This window comes from Fukomys damarensis, unplaced genomic scaffold (assembly GCF_012274545.1).
Source record: "Fukomys damarensis isolate Sample0158 unplaced genomic scaffold, DMR_v1.0_HiC HiC_scaffold_11, whole genome shotgun sequence".
Classification (NCBI taxonomy): Eukaryota; Metazoa; Chordata; class Mammalia; order Rodentia; family Bathyergidae; genus Fukomys; species Fukomys damarensis.
Window position 1 is genome coordinate 13,216,780 of NW_022900923.1, and position 21,317 is coordinate 13,238,096.

At 34.3% G+C, this 21,317-nt stretch overlaps 1 protein-coding gene across 21 annotated transcripts in view; it reads left to right on the forward strand.

Annotated features, from left to right (window-relative positions):
* The window catches only part of Cdc42bpa (CDC42 binding protein kinase alpha), a 271,103-nt gene that overhangs the window by 162,645 nt on the left and 87,141 nt on the right, over positions 1 to 21,317 (forward strand). For 18 of the 21 annotated variants that reach the window (XM_033762072.1, XM_033762059.1, XM_010642642.2 and 15 more), the window contains 3 exons: positions 10,524 to 10,657; positions 20,384 to 20,626; positions 20,862 to 20,972. In XM_033762072.1, the coding sequence (XP_033617963.1) occupies positions 10,524 to 10,657; positions 20,384 to 20,626; positions 20,862 to 20,972 (488 nt within the window). The remainder of the gene's footprint in view (positions 1 to 10,523; positions 10,658 to 20,383; positions 20,627 to 20,861; positions 20,973 to 21,317) is intronic. The other 3 variants (XM_033762068.1, XM_033762071.1, XM_010642653.2) reach the window with 1 other exon arrangement.

The following is a 21,317-nucleotide window of genomic DNA, read 5'->3' on the forward strand; positions in this document are numbered from 1 at the left end:
ACGTTTGCAAAAAAAAAAAGTTACTTTTTATTTTGAGACAGGGTCTAGGTTGCTGAGCTGCCCAGGATGGACTAGAACTTGTGATCCTCCTGCCTCAGCTTCCCAAGATGCTAGGATTACAGGCACATGCCATTATTGGCTGACCATTTAAATCTAACCATTTTAAAGAGTACAGTTCAGAAGCAGTTAGTATATTGACAGTATTGTATATCCATTGCTTCTGTTCAGCTACAAAAGAATACCATATGCATAATCTTCTGCTTATTTTGACTTCTCATTACCCCTGACAGTCGTAAATCTACTTTATCATTCTGTGACATTACCTGTTCAGTATATTTCTTATCAATGGAATTGTCCAGTGTATGTGTATGATCTTTTGTGTCAGACTTCCTTTACATAGCATCATATTTTGAGAGTTTTTCCATGCTGTAGCATGTATCAATACTCCATTCCTTTTTTATTTTAGCTATCTTGGTAAAAGTGAATTGGTACCTCGTTGTGTTTTTTATTTGCATTTCCCTCTTGATTCATGCTATTTGGCCATTTGTGTTGATCTGTGTTTTTAATCCACTTTATCTATCTCTTCCTTTAAATTTATGTGTTAATATCACTTATTTAATGTAATTATGTATATAATTATTGTAATTTATATTAAGGCTTATATCTGCCATTTATTTTTGTTTTGTCATTTTTCATTTCTTTTTTACCTCCTCTTCCTTTAAATTACTTTTTTTTAGAATTCCATTTTTATAATGTTTTTGAATATATCTCTTATAGAATTATTATTAGTGGTTGCTCATTTTGCTAATTTGAGTGAAATGTGACATTGTTATCTCCCTTTATATCTGTGCATGCACTATGTAATTGTTTTATGATTTCCCTGAACATGTGTTTTAGGAACACATAGATTAAAGTTTTAATGTTCCCTTTAGCCATGTTTTGTTATTCAGAAAACTCAAGAAGAGAATCTTTTGTATTTACTCATGTTTTTTGTGTACTATGCTCTTTCTTCCTCCCATATAGTATGGAGTTCCTTCTTTTATTGTTTCCTTTTTACAGAACTTTTACAGAACTTCCTTTTGTTATTCTTTTAGGGTAAGCCTGCTATCAACAAGTTCTTCTTATATTTTTTAACCTGAGACTATTTTGATTTTCTCTTCATTCCCAAAGGATATTGTTGCTGGGAGTAGGAAACAGGGTCCATGGTTTTTGTATTGCATTTTTTAAAGCTCTTAGAAAATATAGTGCTGCAAAAGAGAAAGAGAGACACAGACAGAGAGAGAAGGAGAGTATTGTGCTGCTTCCTTTAGGATTACTTGGTTTTTGATGAGAAATTTAGTATTTTTGCTCTATATATGAGATTTTACTTCCTCTAGTTGGTTTCAAGAGTTTTTCTTTAATTTTCTGATGTTTAGTTATAATGATGTATATTAATATGGATGCTTTCTTTAGGAGTACATGATTTCTGATGAGAAATTCACTGTTCTTAATATTTTTGCTCTGTGTGTGAGATGTTAATGTTTCTGACTGCTTTCAAAAGTTTTTAATTTTCTGTTTATAATGATGTGTATTAATATGGGTTTTTATGTTTATTGTGTTTGAGATTTTTTTTTTTCATCTTGAATCTGAAAATTTTTGCCTTTTGCCACAATTGGGAAGTTTTAAGGCATTATTTAACTGCTTTTTCAGACCTGCCTAGTTTTGTCTCCTTCTAGAACTCCATTGACATGAATGTTAGATTTTCGTTCTCATCTAAAAAGTCCCTGAAACCCTTCTTGCTTTCTATTCTGTTTTTTCTCTCATTCATACTAGTTAGTTTCTGTTTTTCTATCTTCAAGTTCAGTCCAACTTCCTTATACTGTTAAGCCCATATGGTGAGCTTTGTATTTCTGTAGCATTATTCACTTATAAAATTTCCATTTTTTCTTTATGTTTTTTCTGTATCCTTGCTGTGTCCTTGTTCAGATCTCCTGTTTGTTTCTTTGTTTGTTTGTTTCAAGTATATTAGGAATTGCTCATATGGGCATTTTTATCATGGCTGCTTTAATGTGTTTGTCATATAATTATGTCTCTGTTATCTAGCTGGTTCATATCTGATAATTGTCTTTCTCATTTAAATTGAGATTTTCCTGATTCTTGGTAAGATGTGTGACTTTCCATTAGACTCAGGATCCTATCCAAACCATTTTAGTTGGCTTTTCTTGGCAGTAATCAAGCAGTGGAAAGGGGATTTATGCCTTACTAGTGCCAAGGTGAAGTAGAAGTCTAATTTCTCTGGCTTGACCACCCTTGAAACTCAAGGGTGTCATTACTGCTGAGCATTGTTAGGAGTTCTAGCCACCAGCATGATTTCTGCTGATACTTTAGCAAGGAGTGCTTTATTGCCACTGCATGATGGTGAAAGTTCTCAAGATCCTCTCACTTCACCCCAAAGGGAAGAAAGGGGAGCACCTTTATTGTCGTTTTAAAGGTAGAAGTCTGGGTTCCCCACATGGTGTCCACTGATGCTTTGTAAAGGGAGACAGGTGTGTTTGTTACCGGATAGTGGGATGAGCTTCCTGACTATTTACAAGTCTTTCTCTATCACCATGCTTGTGGTTGTGTTTGGACATTTCATTACAGCCTTATGAGATTGAAAACTGGCTCTTCATTTTTCCTTTGCTGACATGAATGAGCGTGGAAGTACATCCTTTTCTATGATTTTTCTGAGAGTTTTCTCTGTTGATAGACAAATAGTGCATGGCCCTGTCCTTGTCCTTTGGAGAAGAAGAACAAGCTTTTGTTCAGGCTTTTTCTCTATATTTATTGGCTTTTCTGGGTTGCCATCTTCTTCAGCTCTAACTCTGGGGTATATTCATCAGAAAGAAAACACACGCGCGCGCGCACACACACACACACACACACACACACACAGACACAATTCAGTGTTGACCTTAATGAGAAATTTGATTTGGTTCTCATCCAGTTTAGTTTTCTACCAGAATCATGGAGAGAATTAAGTTCATGAACTGAGATACCATTTTAATTACTTAAGTTTGTAGTTCAGGACATAAAGTACATTCACATTATTATACAATCATCACTGTTATATATCTCTAGAACTTTTTCATCATTCCATATTGAAACTTTATATCCTTTAAGTAATTGTCCATTCTTTCTTCCCACTGCCAGTCATTGGTAGCCACTATTTACTTTCTGTCTCTATGAATTTGACTGTTTTAAGAATCTTATGCCAAAGGCCTGCCTGGAAAATAGCTGCGCAGGTATGCAGGCCACAACCAGAGGCCTGCCAAGATAGCATTAGTAAGTGCATGCTGCCCTAGTCAGACTCCTGCTCAAACACCAGTGACTGGGGTGCCCAGCTCCCAGCCAAGCCACCCCCCTGAAAACAGCTATACAGATGGGCAGGCTACCCAGATACCAGCCTAAGTGTGCACAACCCCTAGCCAAAAGCCCTCCTACACAACAGCATAGCTCAGGGATCCAGTAGACCACTATTCTGAACCCAGGAATTGCCACAGTGGAGAGCAGCATAGAGAAGGCCTCTCTGAAGTTTGCTGAGAATTGAAGACCCCTGGGTGAACAAAGAGTCACCTTAACAAAGGCAGAGCAGGTGCAGCTGATGAAATGAGAAGGACGTAAACATGACATAAAACCAGACTTCCATATCACCTAAGGCAACCCCAAGGGTCAATGAGATGGACCAATCTGATACTAAACCACTTGGACTCCCTGAACTGGCAAGGAAAGAGGGTCTGGAAAAAATAAAATCAGAAATTATTTCTCAGATAAAAGCAGCGATTGTGACCTTAGTGAAAGATATGATTAATAACTCTACAGCAGACACATATAAAAAAACAGGAGCTGAGGAACATGATGGAATCCTAGCATAGGAAACAAATAGAGTCCATAAAACAGATGCAAACAAATAACCAAGCAATTAAAAAGTCCTTTGAAAGTATATGCATCAGAACAAGCCAGTGTGAGGACAGAATATCAGATATAGAAGACAGGAGTGCAAAGAGTGAACAGAAAAGAAAGATTTTTATAAAAATAGTAAGGGACAATGAGAAATCAATCCAGCAGCTGCTACGTGATGTAAAGAAGACTAATACAAGACTGATCAGAGTTAACGAACAAACTGGAGATAGTGCAAATGACATTAAAGTAAATGTTCACAGAAGTAATGGCAGAAAACTTCCCAAGTAGGGGAAAAGAATTTGACATGCAGATAAGTGAGGCCTGTAGGACTCCAACTAGCCATGATAAAATAAAATCTACAATTGGGCCTATAATAGTTAAGATTCCAGAAACCCAACTGAACAGAATACTAAAAGCAGTTAGAGAAAAGAAACAAATCCCATACATACAAAGGAAAGCCCATCAGAATCATAGCAGACTTCTCAACCAAACCCTCAAGGAAAGAAGAGCCTGGAATGAGGGCGGGGAATTAGCTCAGTAGTTCCACTGCTTGCCTTACAAGCACAAGGTCCTGAGATCTATCCCTGGTACAAAAAAAAAACAAAACAAAAAACACTTGGCAGCAACATTCACCTTATTTTTTAATCACACCTCTAAAGGCACTCCCAGAAAGGTCTTCCACAACTGCTTCAGAAAGTGGCAAGGCTGATGGGATAGGGCCGGGGATTTAGCTCAGTGGTTCCACCAACTGCCTTGCAAGCACGAGGACCCAAGCTGGACCCCGGTACCAAAAAAAAAAAAAAAGAAGAAGAGTCTGGAATGACTGACATATTTCAAGCCATAAAGCCTTCAACCCAGACTGCAAAACTATCTTTCAAAATTGATGGAGAAATAAGATACTCTCATGACAAACAGAACCTGAGGAATTTCATAAACACCAAACCAGCACTCCAAAAAATTTAAACAATATCCTAGGAAAAGACAGTGAGGGTCATACCACCAGGAAGCCCAGCAGAAGGAATCCATCAGGCACAACAAGAAATTAAATGCAAAGGGGGAAAATCCAACAACAGGAAAAGGTCATGACAAGAATAAGTCAACACATATCAGTTATAACCATCAATATTAATGACCTCGATAAACCAATCAAAAGAAATACTGGCAGAATAGATCAGAAAGCAAGATCCAACAATATACTGCAAACAAGAAACACTTAATTTAAAAAGAAACTCATAGACTGAAAGTTAAAGGGTGGAAAACAATACTCCATGGACAGGAACCTGAAAAAAAGCAGGAGTAGCTATTCTATTTGCAGACAGAATGGATTTCAAACCAACACTAATTAAGAGAGACAAAGAAGGCCACTATATCCTTGTAAAGGGAACAATCCAAAAGGAGATGACAATCATAAATAAATATGCATCAAATACTAATACACCCAACTATATAAAACAAATATTAATTGGTATGAAAACTCAAATAAACACTAATACAATAGCTGTGGAGGAACTCAGTACCCCATTGTCACAATAGATCAACTAGACAAAAAATAAACAATGAAATACTAGAACTCAACCAAACTCAACCAAACAAATAGACTTAATAATTGTTTACACAGTGTTCCAGCCCAGAAAATCAGATTGCACATTCTTTTTGGCTGCACATGGGTCATTCTCCAAAATAGACCAAATACTCATAAAACATGTTTAAGTGTAAAGGAATTGAAGTTATCACTCATATATTATCAGACCATAGTGCAGTAAAAATGGAGATCAATAGCAAAAGAAAACACAAGAATTTCATAAAGACATGGAAATTGAACTACACACTTCTGAACCATCAGTGGATCACAGAGGAAATTAAAGAAGAAAGCAGAGATTTTCTACAATTAAATGACAATGACAATAAAACATCAGAATCTATGGGACACAATGAAAGCAGTCTTAAAATCCGAATTCATATCTGTGAATGCTCATATTAGGAAAATGGAGCAAATTCAAATAACCAACCTAGTGTTGAACCTCAAGCTTCTAGAAAAAGAAAAGGAAGACAAACCCAAAGCTCATACAAGGAAGGAAATTGCAGAGATTTGCAGAAATCAATGCAATGGAGACTAAGAGAAAGATATAAAAAAAATCAGTGAAGCAAAGAGTTGGTTCTTTGAAAGAATAAACAAAATGACAAGTCCTTAGCAATCTTATCAAAAAAGGGAAAGAGAGACCCAACTCCATGCAATTAGGAATGAAAAGGGTGAAATTACAGTGGATCCAGTAGAAATCCAGAGTATCATCAGTACCTACTTTGAGAACCTGTACATCAATAAGATGGAAAACATAGAAAAAACAGATCTCTAGATATGTGTGAATTACCAAAGTTGAATGAAGATGACCCAATGTCAATGAAATTGAAAACATAATTAAAAACTTACCAACTAGGAAAAGCCCCAGACCTGATGGGTTTACTGCTGAATTCTACAAGATATTTAGAGAGACTCTTGCCACTGCTGTTTAAACTCTTCAGTGAAATTGAAAGGGAAGCAGTACTCCCAAATTCATTCCTGGAAGCAAGCATCACCTTGATACCAAAAGCAGAGAAAGACCCAACCGAGAAAGAGAACTATAGGCCAATCTTCCTTATTAACATAAATGCAAAAATCCTCAATAAGATACTGGCAAACAAACTGCAGAAAATCATCAAGAAGATCATATACCCTGACCAAGTAGGATTCATCCCAGGGATGCAGGGATGTTTCAACATATGCAAATCAGTAAACGTAATACGCTATATTAATAGAGCCAAGACTGAAACCATATGATCATCTCAATAGATGAGGAAAAAGTGTTCGATAAAATCCAACACCCATTCGTGATTTTTTGAAAAACCTACAAAGAATCAAAATAGATGGTCTCTACCTCAATCTGATAAAAGCCATTTATGAACAACCAACAGCCAGTATCATACTAAATGATCAAAACTGAAATCCTTCACACTAAAATCAGGAACAAGACAAGAATGTCCATTATCATCAGTCCTATTCAATATAGTTTTGGAAATGTTAGCCACAGCAATTAGACAAGAGAAAGGAATAAAAGGAGTAAGATAAGAATTGAAGAATTTGGGGCTGGGGATTTAGCTCATTGCCACAATGCCTGCCTCACAAGTGCAAGGACCTGAGTTCAATCCCCAGTACCAAAAAAAAAGAAAGAAAGAAATGAAGAAGTTAAATTGTTGTTATTTGCAGATGACATGATGCTTTATGTAGAAGACCCCAAGAATTCCAAGAGTCTAGACTTAATAACCAGATTCAATAGAGTAGCTTGATACAAGGTCAACACACAGTAATCAATAGCATTCCTGTACACAACAGACTCACTGGGAGAGAGAACCTGGAAAAACAACTCTTTTCAGAATAGCATCCAAAAAAAAAAATGAAATATCTAGGAATCGGACTAACAAAAGAAATCAAATACTTCTACTCTGAAAACTACAGCACTCTGAAAAAAGAGGTCAAAGAGAATATCAGAAAATGGAAAGATATCTCTTCCTTCTGGGTAGGAGGAACGAGTATAGTGAAAATGACCATACTTAGGGCTATATAGATTCATTAAACTCCAATTGAAATTCCAACAGCATACTTCACATAACTTGAGAAAATAATCCAAAAATTCATTTGGAAAAAGAAGAGACCTAGAATAGCAAAAGCAATCCTGGGCAACAAAGATAAAATGGGGAGGAGGGGAGATTACAATCCCCAAATCCAAACTATACTACAAAGCTACTGTGATAAAAACAGCATGGCACTGGCAAAGAAACATACCTAAGGATCTTTGGAACCATTAAAAGATGCAGAAACAACTCTAGACATACTCAGCCACCTCATCTTTGACAAAGGAACCAAATACCCTCACTGCAGGAATGATAGCCTCTTTAATAAATGGTGCTGGAAAAACTGGGTTTCAACTTGGCAGAGATTAAAACTAGAACTATATCTCTTACCATGCACTAAACTAAAATTGAAATGGATTAAAATCTAAATATTAAAAGAAAAACACTAAACCAGCTGGAGGAGAAGTTAGGTAGAATTTTTGAAGACCTTGGCATAGGAAAAGATTTCATGAACAAAACCTCAGTTGCACAGGAAATAGCATAAAAAATAAATAAGTGGGGTCTTTTCTTATTTAAAAGCTTCTGCACAGCAAGAGAAACCGCCAACAGCATGATGAGACATCCCACAATGTGGGAAAAAATTTTACCAGCTGTTCTTCAGACAACAGTCTACTATCTAGAATATATAAATAAATTTAAAAAATCATACCTCCCAATATTTAAAGACCCAATCCAAAAACGGGCAGGCAACTGAAATGAACAGACATTTGTCAGACAAAGTAGAAATAGCAAATAAACATATGAAAAAATGTTTAACATCACTGGTCATTTGAGAGATGCAAATGAGAACAATGAGATTCCACCTCACCCCAGAAAAGAATGGCTGCTATCATGAAATCAACCAATAACAAATGCTGACGGAGTTGTGGAGCAAAAGCAACCCTTTCCACTGTTTGTGGGAGTGTGGACTGGTGAAACCTATGGAAGTCAGTATGGAGATACCTCAGAAAACTAGGATTAGAGGTTCCATTTGACCCAGCTATTCCCCTATTGGGTATCTTCCCAAAAGAATTAAAAGAATCATACCACAGCAATATATATTCATGCTCATAGCAGCACAGTTTGTAGTAGCTGAAAGTTGAAAACAGCCCAGTTGCTCATCAGCTGCAGACTGGATAAAGAAAATGTGTTTTTTAAATGAAATGGAGTATTACTCAGCCATATAGAATGAGAAACTAGAGACATTTATAGCTGAATGGTTGCACATTGAGGCCATACTCTTAGGTGAAATAAGTAGGACACACGTGTAAATACTGAATAGTTTCTCTAGTGTGAGAAACTGAAAATGTAAACAAGGATCAAAATGTATAATAGATAATGTGAGATAGAAAGAAAAGATACAAAGGGGAAGGGGAAGTTGTAGGGAATGGGGAAAGAAAAGAAGTCAAATGAATAAATATGAGAAAAGGACAAAAATAGAAACAAAGTATTTGTAAATAGGGAGGGATTGAGTGTTTGAAGGCAGGGCAGGGAAATGGGGAAAAAAATAAAACCCAAAATATATTATGTAAAGTTACAAATTCCTAGTAATGAATGTCAGCATATTGTATACCTAAATGTACCAATAAAATTAGTACATTAAAATAAAAAAACACGCAAAAAGTTGAATGCTGTGTTATCCATAGATGGATTTTCAAAATAGCAAAAACGTAATAAGCTTGTAAACTACTTTGCTTATGGAATGTAGGATCATTTAGTGCATGATACACTAATGCATATGAATGATTTTTAAATTAGAGGACTTAGCTAAGCAAATGAACCCACACTTTTTTTACTGAAAACATTAAAGTCAATATGTAACACTGTGTGAATTTGTTCCCCTCACTTTATTGTACATAGGAATCACCTGAGTAGCTTCTTTAATTCCACTTCATTATGTCTGAGTGGAACTGGAGACTCTGCATATGTGTATTCCTAGAGGGTTTGATGCTGCTATTGGAGGATTATACTTAACAGTAATAAATTCATAAAGAACAGAAAATATCCTAAACAAAATTAATAATGCATATGTTTCACTTGTATTTACTGTTTTCCCTGGCTTCAGTTCCTTCTTTTTAAAATTTTTATTAGTATATGTCTGTGAGTGAGAAACTAGATACATTCATTGTGGGGAATTGGTACATATGAATATCACATGTTGATCAACTTTAGTTCTTTAATTTGCTAGTTTACTTTTTACTATTTCCTATTAGTCTATTTTATTTAAGCATCTGTGAAAATTAATGTTTTGTTTTATTTCATAATAAACTTTGTAATCCAGTAATATTAAACATTATTTAATATGTTGCTTTCCAAATTGGAGAAGTCAGTACAAAATTTTTTGCACTTTGGTCTTTCTTGTGGTATGCCTTTAACAATGTGACCTTAATTGAGCAAGTTATTCAATTTTCCAACTTTATCTCAAAAACTGGAAGAACTGGTTGAAGTAGAAGGTTTTCAGTTTTTAATTTTAGAAATGTGAGGGTTTTTTTCCCCCACATAACCAGTGGTCAAATTAAGTTAGATAATCTGGAGCCACAGTGTTAGAAGCAAAACAATTTAATAATAGTGGAGTAGCATCAGCATTATGACACTTAACAATAGTGGACATAAAATTTTTGGGGGGTTGTTTGGCTTTGTTGTATTTTGTTGTAAGTGTTTAATTGGTCTGAAGGTGTTCTTTTTGGAAGTTATGGGGTTTTTTCCTAGTAGATAATGTAAGGCATTTCTGCACATAAAGTTTGCACATGTATTTGTTAGCATATGCCATTCACCATCTTTACAATGAATGTATAGTGTGTTGATTTGTCATGAATCCTACTAATATTTAGTGTCAGTAGACCTAATACCAAATTCATAGTGCTTCTTTAGAAAGAAAATTCTTTTAGTTGTTTTATACCATGTTCAAGCATTTGCTTTTATATAAAGGTAAAGCAAACATTTTCTTTTGTTTTTAGAATCAAGTCATTTGGAACAGCAACTTGAAGAAGCCACTTCTGTGAGACGAGAATTAGAGGATGCTTTTAGACAAGTCAAGGCTTATGAAAAACAAATCAAAACTTTACAACAAGAAAGGGAAGAACTAAATAAGGTAAAAATATATGAATTGATTACGAAAGTCTTCCTATTTGCTATATCTTGCATAATTTGAATAATGAAAGCATTTATAACCAATGAGAACAATGTAGTATTTTTTTTTAAGTTGGCTTAAAAGTTCAAGAATTGTTTTGGTGTATATAATTTGATCATTAGGTAATAGTGAAGAAACTTTTGTATCTTTGAGGCTTGAAAATTCAAAATCTTTCATTCATTTGGAAATTTAATCAGAAGTCTTAATTAAAAGTGAATGTTACTGGGCCAGGGATTTAGCTCAGTGGTTCCACTGCCTGCCTACAAGTACAAGGCCCTGAGTTCGATCCCCAGTACCAAAACAAAAGTGAGTGTTATTAGAAAAGGCAATTTGAAGAAATTGATAGAATGTTTAGTGTCTACAGAAAAAAAATGAAGGCATAATTTTCAGTATAATTATTACTAAAAAGAACATATTTTAAAGACTATAATTTAAAATCACTTCAGTGATTTTTTTAAATGTCACTTTTCTTTTTTGAAACACCATGGATGCACAAACCAAAGTCATTTTTATAAGAACTTTGTATAAATACTTAAACAGTATTTTAAATAGTGCTAGAAACATCAACAGAATTTATTGATAGCTAAGACTTTGAAACACAGCCCAGTAGAGTAAATGTTAAAGCAGTAGAGAAAATACTTAAACTATATTTTGTTAAGTACTATGGCTTTGACTAATTTTAGCCATTGTACACAAGAGATTAGTTGTTTATGGCATAGTGTGAATTTGCATTCAGTAATATAAGATATGATGCCATGATTGATAAGAGTTACGTCCTTCTGGGAAAAATTTGTAAGTCTTGCTACCAGTAAGGAAATAAAGGGAATTAAAAATAGACAACTGATTAGAGATGGTAGCCCACATCTATAATTCCAGCAATCTGAGGCTGAGATATGATTGCAAGTTTGAATCCAGCCTGAGCAGTTTAGTGACTTCACAAGACCTTGTCTCAGAATTAAAAAGAGCTGGGGATGCAATTCAGAGTGGAGGCCTAGGTTCAATCCCTAGTACTGCAAGCAAACAAGCAAATAAATAAAATTAATCAAAAGGACTAATAGATAAAGTTGTTAAAGATTATATTGAGCCAGATAAATACATTTTAACTTTCTTCCCACTGCATTTTCAAAAAATGATTTGTAAACATCTAAACATGACCAGTTTAATAATATTTGGAATATATAATGCATGTTCTATTTGCTTTAATAATAATTTAATAATATTAGTGGTTTACTAGTTTGTATTTATAGTATATACTTAGTCAAATTTAATTAACATAGGATAAAAATCTGATTTTAGATTTGTAGTAACATGTATTTTGGCAGTTCTTAATAAATTGTAATACTAAAAATTCCTTAGTATAATCTGCAAAGAGGGTGATACTGAAAAGAAACATTATACCAATAAAGAATTTTAAGTAGTAAAAAGGAATTTCATTTTGTCCATATCCTTGCCAATATTTTTGTCTTTTGTCTGATAATAGCTATTCTAACAGTTGTGGAGTGGTATTTTATTGTGATTTTGCTTTTGATTTCTGGTTAGTGATGTTGAACACCTTTCCATACACCCATTAACCAGTTAGTTTTGTGTCTTCCTGGGAACAGTATCCATTCTGTGTTCAGCAGTTTTTCATACTACCAGATTTACATTTTACTGTTTCCAGAATTTTAGGGTAGAAGCCCTATCTCTGGTGGTCCCAACATACCAGGCTTAGTCACTCATTCCTGTATGCCAATAGAGACAAGCAGTGGTGAAGTGGGAAGAAAGGAGTCTTAATTAGCACAGGCTCCCAGAGAATAAAATATAAAGAGGTTCAAGATCTATCTTCAAGGGGTCAATGGGAATGTCAGAGTTTTATAGAGAAGGGAAACAAAGGCCAAGGGCTGGGGGTTTGCATATCTAGCCATTTAGGCAGTCTTGGTCAGGTTGTGGTCTGGTTGTTTATTATCTCTGGACTGATTCTGTGTCGCTTATAGATAGCCATCAATGCTGAGGAACCAAAAGGACTAGCTAGGCCAGTGACTGTACCTTCCTTTGTTACTTTTGGCCAGCCTAGTCGAAATTGAGATTTTTAGATTTAAAATGTTTCATATTGGCCTTAATTTTCACTTTTCTAATTATTACTGTGGTCAGGTGTCTTTATATATGTCTAGCCATCATTTATTTATACTTCTTTTACAAAATGCCTTTTAATATCCTTTGTAAAAATTTTTCTCCAGTTTTTTCTTATAGTTATGTAACAATTCTTGACAATTTCTGGTCATACTAAGCATTGGTCAGTTATATAAAGATCCTTGTCAGTGGCTTGTCCTTCTATTTTCTTTTATTTTTGATTAACAAAAGCTTGTGGATTTTATGTAGTCAAATCTCTCAGTATTTTTATTATTAGTACATTTTCTGATTTACACAGTATAAGAAATGTGAGGCAAAAATGTTTTTTCTCTAAAATTTTGTCTTTAATTTTTTGTTTGGTTTTTCATATTTATATCTTCTCTTTGGTAGTACTGGGGATTGAACCCAGGGAATGCTGAGCTACATCTCTATACTTTTTTATTTTGAGATAGGTTCCCCCCAAGTTGCCCAGAAACTTGTGATCCTTTTGCTTAGGCCTCCCTCAGAACTGGTGTTACAGGCTTGTGTGTGGCCAGAGAAGTTTTTATTGCTTAAGAGGCAATTTGGTTCTTTTGAGACGATTGATCTTATTTAGGGGCAGCTTCAGTTCTACTTGTTCCCACTTGGCAGGTTGTTCTGTTTGTAGAAGTGATCTCATCATGGGGTGATCTGTCTGCACAGATTCCCTTGGAATCAAGGCGATGCAGGTTTAGAGTAATGACTGGAGACTTCTAGGTTCCAGTCTAGAGAGCCTGGAAAAGAGTGCTGTAAAAATTGACAGTTGAATGTTCTTGCAGATCTTGAATACTCTTCCTTGGTGTCCTCAATGTTGAACAGGGTGGGATAGCGTAAGTGTCTTGATTACTCTCTCATTGCTTGGACAGAATACCCAACACCTGTAAGTTAAAGGAGGAGAGGTTTATTTTGGCTGGGAGTTTGTAGAAATTTCAGTCCATAGTTGACAGGCTCAAAAGCAGGGTGGCATGGCAGAGGAGAAACAGTTCGTGGCATGTCGGCAAAAAGCAGAGTGGTATCAAGGGAGTACGAAGCGTACACCAGATCGTGCCCACCTCTTCCATCAGGCTTCACCTCCCAGTACCACTCCCAGCTCTGAACCCATCAGTGGACCGATCCAGTATCACTTCCATAATGTAATCACTTTCCCAAAACCCCACCTATCAGTCGATGAGGTTTTGAAGGAACATCTAGAGGTAAGTTATAGCAGTAGGTAAATATAGGGCTAATAAACGAGTTTTTAGATTTTGGGGGGCGCGGTACCAGGGATCAAACTAGATAGACATTTCTTAAATGATTAATATGCCTGTGTGCAGAGCTGAGCAAAAGTTTCACAAAGTCCAAGGTAATAAAGGAGACAAATACAAAATTAAGGCAGAGATAGCAGGTTTTATCTGCTTTTAGTTACTCATGTTGCATCTGTAGGTCCAAGGGAAGAAGAGTCAGAGCCCTTATAGGAAACTCTACTTAAGGTCTCAACTGTCTCAATGTGAGATAAGGATTCACTTTTACTTTTTTCCGTATGGCTCACCAATTGTTCATTTACCAAATAGGCTGTCCTTTCTCCAGGGTTGTGCAGTGTCACTTCAGTCGTATATCATATTCCATATATGCATGGGTCTGTATCTCAGTTCCTTGAAAACTGTGAGAATTCTGATTAAAATTGCATTGGGCGGGGGATTTGACTCAGTTGTTCCCCTGCCTGCCTAGAAAGCACAGGGTCCGAATTCAATCCCTGGTACCCAAAAATATAAAATAAAGTAAAATACAATTGAATCTAATGATCAATTTTAGGAGAATTGACATCATTACAATGTTGAGTCAAATTCCTTCCAATATTAATATTCTGAATGCACACAAATTTCAAAAGCAGAGCAGATTATTATTTATTATGTTTATTATTTACATACAGCAAATAATAACTATTAGGGTCTGAGGAGGTTCCCAAAGATTAGAAAGCTAAACCCACCCTACCCATAGAAGAAGTCTCAAGTTCACTGATTTCCATCACAGAGAAAAATTTTCAAGATGTGTCAGTAAGGGATGTAAAGGGATGTGTTAGGCAGAATTTTTAAAATATACACAGAAGTAGATAGTGTGGGTCCTTAAGAGAGACAGGCACTATCTTTTGGAACTGGAAACATTTATGTTTCTCCTGAGTGGGTAGAAACTTTGGAAAAGATAGTCAATTTCCCAGAAGGATAGTGGTCCATTTTATAGGTAAAAGGTAGGAGCCCATTTTTTGTTTTGTTTTGGTACCATGGATTGAACTTAGGTCCTTGTGCTTGTGAGGCAGGAGCTAAGCTAAATCTCCAGCCCAGAGGAGCCCATTTTTTTAAAAGACAGATAATGTAAGAATTCTTTGAAGTCTCTCAACCTGTTCATTTATCTTAAGATCAGCTTCCCCATTTTTACTTTCCCTAAACTAATTTATGAACTTACATAGTATCCTTAAGGAATTTTGAGAGTAATGGATCTGGAAGGAACAAAGTATAAATTAACCTTGGGTAACTTTGCATCCCAGAAGTTGCAGTCTCCTCAAAAGTAGAATTTAAAAATTTATGATTTTTCCTTGTCTCCTTTCTACCAATCTTTATTTCTCGTACCTCCATAACCACATCACTCCCCTGCATGCCAGTTTTGAGCCCCGAGGCAATGCCCTGAGACATGGCTGGATAAAATGCCACCCTTGAGGAAGGAGTCTGTATTGTGAGGAGGAACCCCAAAAACATTTGTCCCAGAGTTTTACAGAGGAAAAAGGCAGATGCTTCCTCTGTCTCTCAGCCATTTTGAGAATCTTCCTTGGAAGTCTAAAGAGATATCTTGGGTTCTTATTCTTAAGCCTTTGGAATGTAAATGTAAAGGGCTTCACAAAGAGGAAGTCTCTGGGATACAGGCTACCTCTTGCATCATCTTGAAATTACCTCCAGAAGATAAATCTCCTAGAGTTTTCTCACTATCAAAATTAGTCAATAACTAATGACTTGCCTTTACCAGGTCTCAAGTGTCAGTAAGATTTATTCAGAAGGGCTAATTATGCAAACACATAAAAATAGTTTCTCTGAAGCTCCATAGCTTTTTAATCTATAAATATAATGTGTTTCCATATGTTTAAAGTTATTTAAAATTGTCTTCTCTAAAATTTCATACAGGTCGTCTTTGCCTTTAAATTTATTGTTCTATCTTTTTTCACATTTTAATTTTAAATTTTGTTTTCCTTTTGATTTTTCTGTATTTATTTTGTTTTGACAATATTCCTAAACTCTTAATGAACTATATTTTAGGTTCTTTGAAATTTTCTGTAAATAATAACAAATTTGTTTCTTCTTTTTGGATTTTTATAACGTATCTATTAAACTTGCTTCATTAACTAAGATTTCAGTACGGTTTTGAATAGAAATAGCAGTAGCCAGCATCCTTGTTCCAGGTGGTTTTTTTTTTTTTCTTTTTATTGAGTTTATTGGTACATTCTAGGTATACAGTACAGTTACATTTATTACTGGGCCAGGTTTTTTTTTTAAATACCTCTGATACTTCACCACTAATGTTTGCTGCTAGTTTTTAGTAAACACTTTTTAACTGAGTAAAGAAGTTACTATTTCTATTTTAGTAATCTTTTTTAAGAATGAATAAATTGCATTTACAGACTTTATTGATATGATTTTGATTCTCCTTTATGCGTTTCACTACATTTACAGTTTTTCTAATATTAAGCCATTGTTACATTTCTGTGTTAAGCTTAAATTGCAATGTATTATTTTCTAAATAATAATATGATAGTATAGGCAACACTTACGTGGCTGATTATCTGTTCTAAAAGCACTTTCCTACTGTAATATAAAGTGCTTAACATGTAGTAGATGATTTAATCATCACAACCCTATGAGTTAGTTATTATTTTTACCCCAAATTGGGTCATTTTTCTCTTTTTGGAAATTATGGAACCATTATCATACTAAGCATCTATTGAGCAACACAGGAAGCTTTTATTCTTGGCTAAGAATAGGAGAAGTGGGAAATAGAAATCAATGTCTCATTTCTCAAGAAAGGTAAAAGAAATGAGGGGGAGGGATAGATTAATAAAGAAGGAACAGTCCTATCTTTTCTGAGGAATTGGGTGCCACTTCTTTCTTCTCCTTTGGTTCTCGGTGATCATTGTCATGACAGTTGCCGTTGTTCTGGTAAATGTGTTATTTAGTATGCAGGTAGATTGTAATGAATTAGAGGTTGTCTGGCCTTCACTTACTGAGTCATTTTAGACCTAGTTATTTTCAGTTAACACACCTGAGGAGGAACTTCTGGCTAATAGGCGTTCTGTTCCAAAGATAAGTAAGATTAGGACAGGGGTAGAAATTGAGTTAGGTCAAATAGGTAATACAAGATTAAGGCAGTATGAAGTTATTTCACTTTTATTAATCTCATTTACTAATGGTGGGACTGAGCACTAAGAAGGTAATGTGCTCAAAGTCAGTAGAGAGACAAGGAGGTGGAGGTAGAATTTCTATAGAAAGTTTCTAGTTCCAGAATTTGTACATATCAACTTTGTACATCAGTAGAATGGATTTGCCTATTTTAAAGGATTTTCACCTCTCCTTTCATGAATGAGACTGATTTAAAATTTTTTCACTTGGTCTTTCTTGAAATTTTTAATATTAAGATTATTTTGGTCTTATAGAGTGAGTGCAGTAGCATTACCTCTTTTGTTTTTATCTCTTGAAGAAGTTGTATAAAATGATTATATTACTGGAGTCACCACTATAGCCATAGTCATCTGACCTGGAAGTTCTGCCCCAGTACTGGGAGGATGGGAAAATTTTGTTAACTGTTGGTTCTTTTACTTTGTTATAGGGCTCTTTAGGTATTCTGTTGCTGAAAATTGTTTTAATAATTTTTTTTCTATTTATATGCTAAATTTCTTGACACGGAGCTCTTCATCTTCTTATCATTTTATCTCTTCTAGATTTTTACTTATAGCCTCTTTTTTTCTTTCCTAGTATTATTTCTTTGTGCCTGTATGCTTGTTCCCTTGATTGATTTTACCAGATGTCTGTTTTACTATTTTTCTCAAAATAATCAAATTTTGATGTTGATCCTTGTTGTTCTTTTATTTCTGTTTCATTGATTTATTCTCTTCTTTCTCCTATTAGGAGAGAAGATAATTGTGTTGTTGTTTCAGGCTATGAGTTTGCTCCTAAATGTGGCTTTATTGTATCACCAGGATTTTTTGTGTAGTAAACACTTTTGGATTTTTATTTTTCTTAATTTTAAATATTTTAATATTCTTTTTGATTTTTTTTATAATTGATCAGTGATTTATTTATAAGTTTTAAAATTTCAGTGTTTGGAGTTATATGTTGTATTGATGATTTATAATTTAGTAGCAATATTAATAAAGAATTTGATTTATATGTCCATTCTTTGAAAGCTACTGAGACTTGCTTTATGTTCTGGATTGTGCCGTTAAATATTCATAGTGAGTTCTTGAAGAGTATATGTTTCCAATACAGAGCATCAGCTTCTATACATATGAATCTTATTGATAGAAGTTTTCATATCTTTGCACCATTTACTCAGTTTATATATTAATGGTTAAGAAGTCGAACTTTCTCATCATTGTGATATATTTACCATTTTTCTCTGAAGCCCTACTAATTTTAATATATTTTAGACTCTTATAGAATGCACTAAATGCTATTTATAGAATGCTATTTCTTTCTATATATTGTATTTTATAATTGTGTGGTGATATTCCCTATCCCTGATAATGCATTTTGTACTAAGGTCTAGATTTTGTAACTTAATCTGGTGTAACAAACTGCCTTTAACTGGTGAGTTTAGACCTTTTCTATTTCTTTTGGTCACTAATATATATAGAGAGAGAAAGACATATTTCTGCTTTTCTTTTTGCTTTTGGTTTTTCATACTTTATTAATGCATCATTTTCTGCTTCCTTTTTTAAAAGTTTTAATTGTGATAAATTCATATAATATTTGCAATCGTAACCATTTTGAAATGCTGAGTTTAGCAGTGTTAAGTACCGGCATATTGTTTATAGCCAATCTCCACAATTCTTTTTATTTTAAAAAGCACTGAAGTTTTTGTTTCCTTGTTCAGATTTTTCTTTCTAGCTTTTTGGTATATATTTGGTACATATCTAGCTGTTTTCTATATATTAACAAAATGTAAATTTAATATCTTAAACTGTTCCCCCCAAACAGTTCAAAGGTTTTTAATTCTGTTACCTCTTACCAATTTATGTGCTGTTTTTGACAAATATTTTAATAGTTATATGCTTCTACTGTACAAATTAGACATTTTTCTAACAGTCATGTATACACATTTCTTCATGTTCACATTCATGTCTACCAGTGTCTCAACCTTTTAAAGTCTTGCAGTAGACCTTTCTTATAAAAGCAATGTTCTTTTTGCTGATATAAAGCTGTAGAAGTCTCTTTAGTGCAGATGTGATTGTAGTAAACTCTGCCAGTTTTTATGTGAAACCTAGTAATTGGAAGGTAATTTTCCACTGTTTTTATTATTTATGCTTGTTCTAAATTGAATCTTTTTTTTTTTTTAAGTAGAAGAGCTGTCCTTTTTCCCCCTCTTCTAAATTCTTTAGAGTATTTTATTTCTCTGGCATTATCTACTTTTATTTTTTGAACATTTCTGGTTTTGAGTTTCTATTTCTTCATAAATACAAAGCTTTCTATATCGGTAGATTCATGTTTTTATTTGGAACAATTTTTAAATTTCTAAATGTTCCATAGAATTCATTTATAAATGTGCTTGGTCATTTTTAATCTTTTATTTTCCCATTTTTATAGTTTCTTGTTTTATTACTTAAGATATTTTACACATAGCAATCTTAAGTTGGTATTTGATCATTTGATTGCCCAAATACCTTTGCTAGTTGTTTTGTTTATTGTTTCCATTTCATTATGGTGGTTCATTCTCTAGGCATTTGGGGATCTGCTTCTGTGAGCTCATATTTATTTGCTTCAATGTGTGAAAAAAACCAAATTTTGTTGAGATTCTTCCCTCCCAAGATCTTTTTATGTTTGTTTGTTTGTTTGTTTTTTCGGTTAGGAAGCAGGCAGTTGCACTGATCCTAGTCTTCCGTGGCCCTTTGAATCAGGGAGTCTCCTTTTTTACCTCCTTGGTACTTATTCTCCACATTAAAAGCAGCCTTTATGGGTTTTTTTGTTGTTATTGTTATTATTATTTTGAATTTCAGTATATTTTTTTAAAAATCTCAAATGTATTTATTAAATTTCACGAAATGTTTTAGCCATCATATCTTATATTTAAACCTATACTCTCTAATCAGTTGTGGAAACCCAGTTAAAACAGATGTTCTCTTGAATTTATAATGTTAGCATAGACATTGAGAATATAAACAGGACACCATGCCCTTATTATCTGTTCACAAGTAGCTTATTTCCTTTAATTTTGTCCTGAGGTGAATAATTTTGACACTTCTTGACTTAAAAATAGCAACTTTGAAGACCAGATTTGGTCTTTAGGTTTCAGACTTGGTAACTTATATTCTTTTTACAAAACTAGGAACTAGTCCAGGCTAGTGAGCGATTAAAAAACCAATCCAAAGAGCTGAAAGACGCACACTGTCAGAGGAAACTGGCCATGCAGGAATTCATGGAGATCAATGAGCGACTAACAGAATTGCACACCCAAAAACAGAAACTTGCTCGCCATGTCCGAGATAAGGAAGAAGAGGTGGACCTGGTGATGCAAAAAGTTGAAAGCTTAAGGCAAGAACTGCGCAGAACAGAAAGAGCCAAAAAAGAGGTTAGTAGTCAGGCAAATTTTGTAGTGCTCATTTGGTAGTGATTAAAGTTGCTTTTGAGACTAGTGAAATAATACATATTTCATTCTTTAATTTTTGAAAACAATTCTTTTTACAGTTTAATAATATGAATTTCAATTTAAATTATTTTCCTGTTAAAATGTAAATTCCCATGGGGAAAATGTTTTGTTTGAAAAAATTATAACTGCGAAATCTTTTTGTTTTTTCATTTTAAAGTTGGAAGTTCATACTGAAGCTCTAGTCGCTGAAGCATCTAAAGACAGGAAACTGCGTGAGCAGAGCGAGTATTATTCTAAGCAACTGGAAAATGAATTGGAAGGACTGAAGGTACACTTTTATTTCATATTTATAATTTCATATTACTCTTAATTTTCTTCTTTTTAGGTTTGACAGGTATGTTATCTTATGTACTTTATGGCGTAGAATGAAAAGAAGCTATCTTTCAAACCTCATATGTTCTCATTCACCAGTAGGAAGCTGGTATAGATTTTCGTAGTCATGCTGAAAAAAAGAGAATGCTATGTTTAGTGAGGAGTAGGAATCTACTGCCTGAATAACATGTACTGGTAATCTCCATATGAGCTGTGATAGATGTGTTTTCCCCTCTCCAATCTGTCTTATAAATGACTTTAGAGAGGCTCAGCTTTGCAGACATTTGTGTTAGTTGGGATG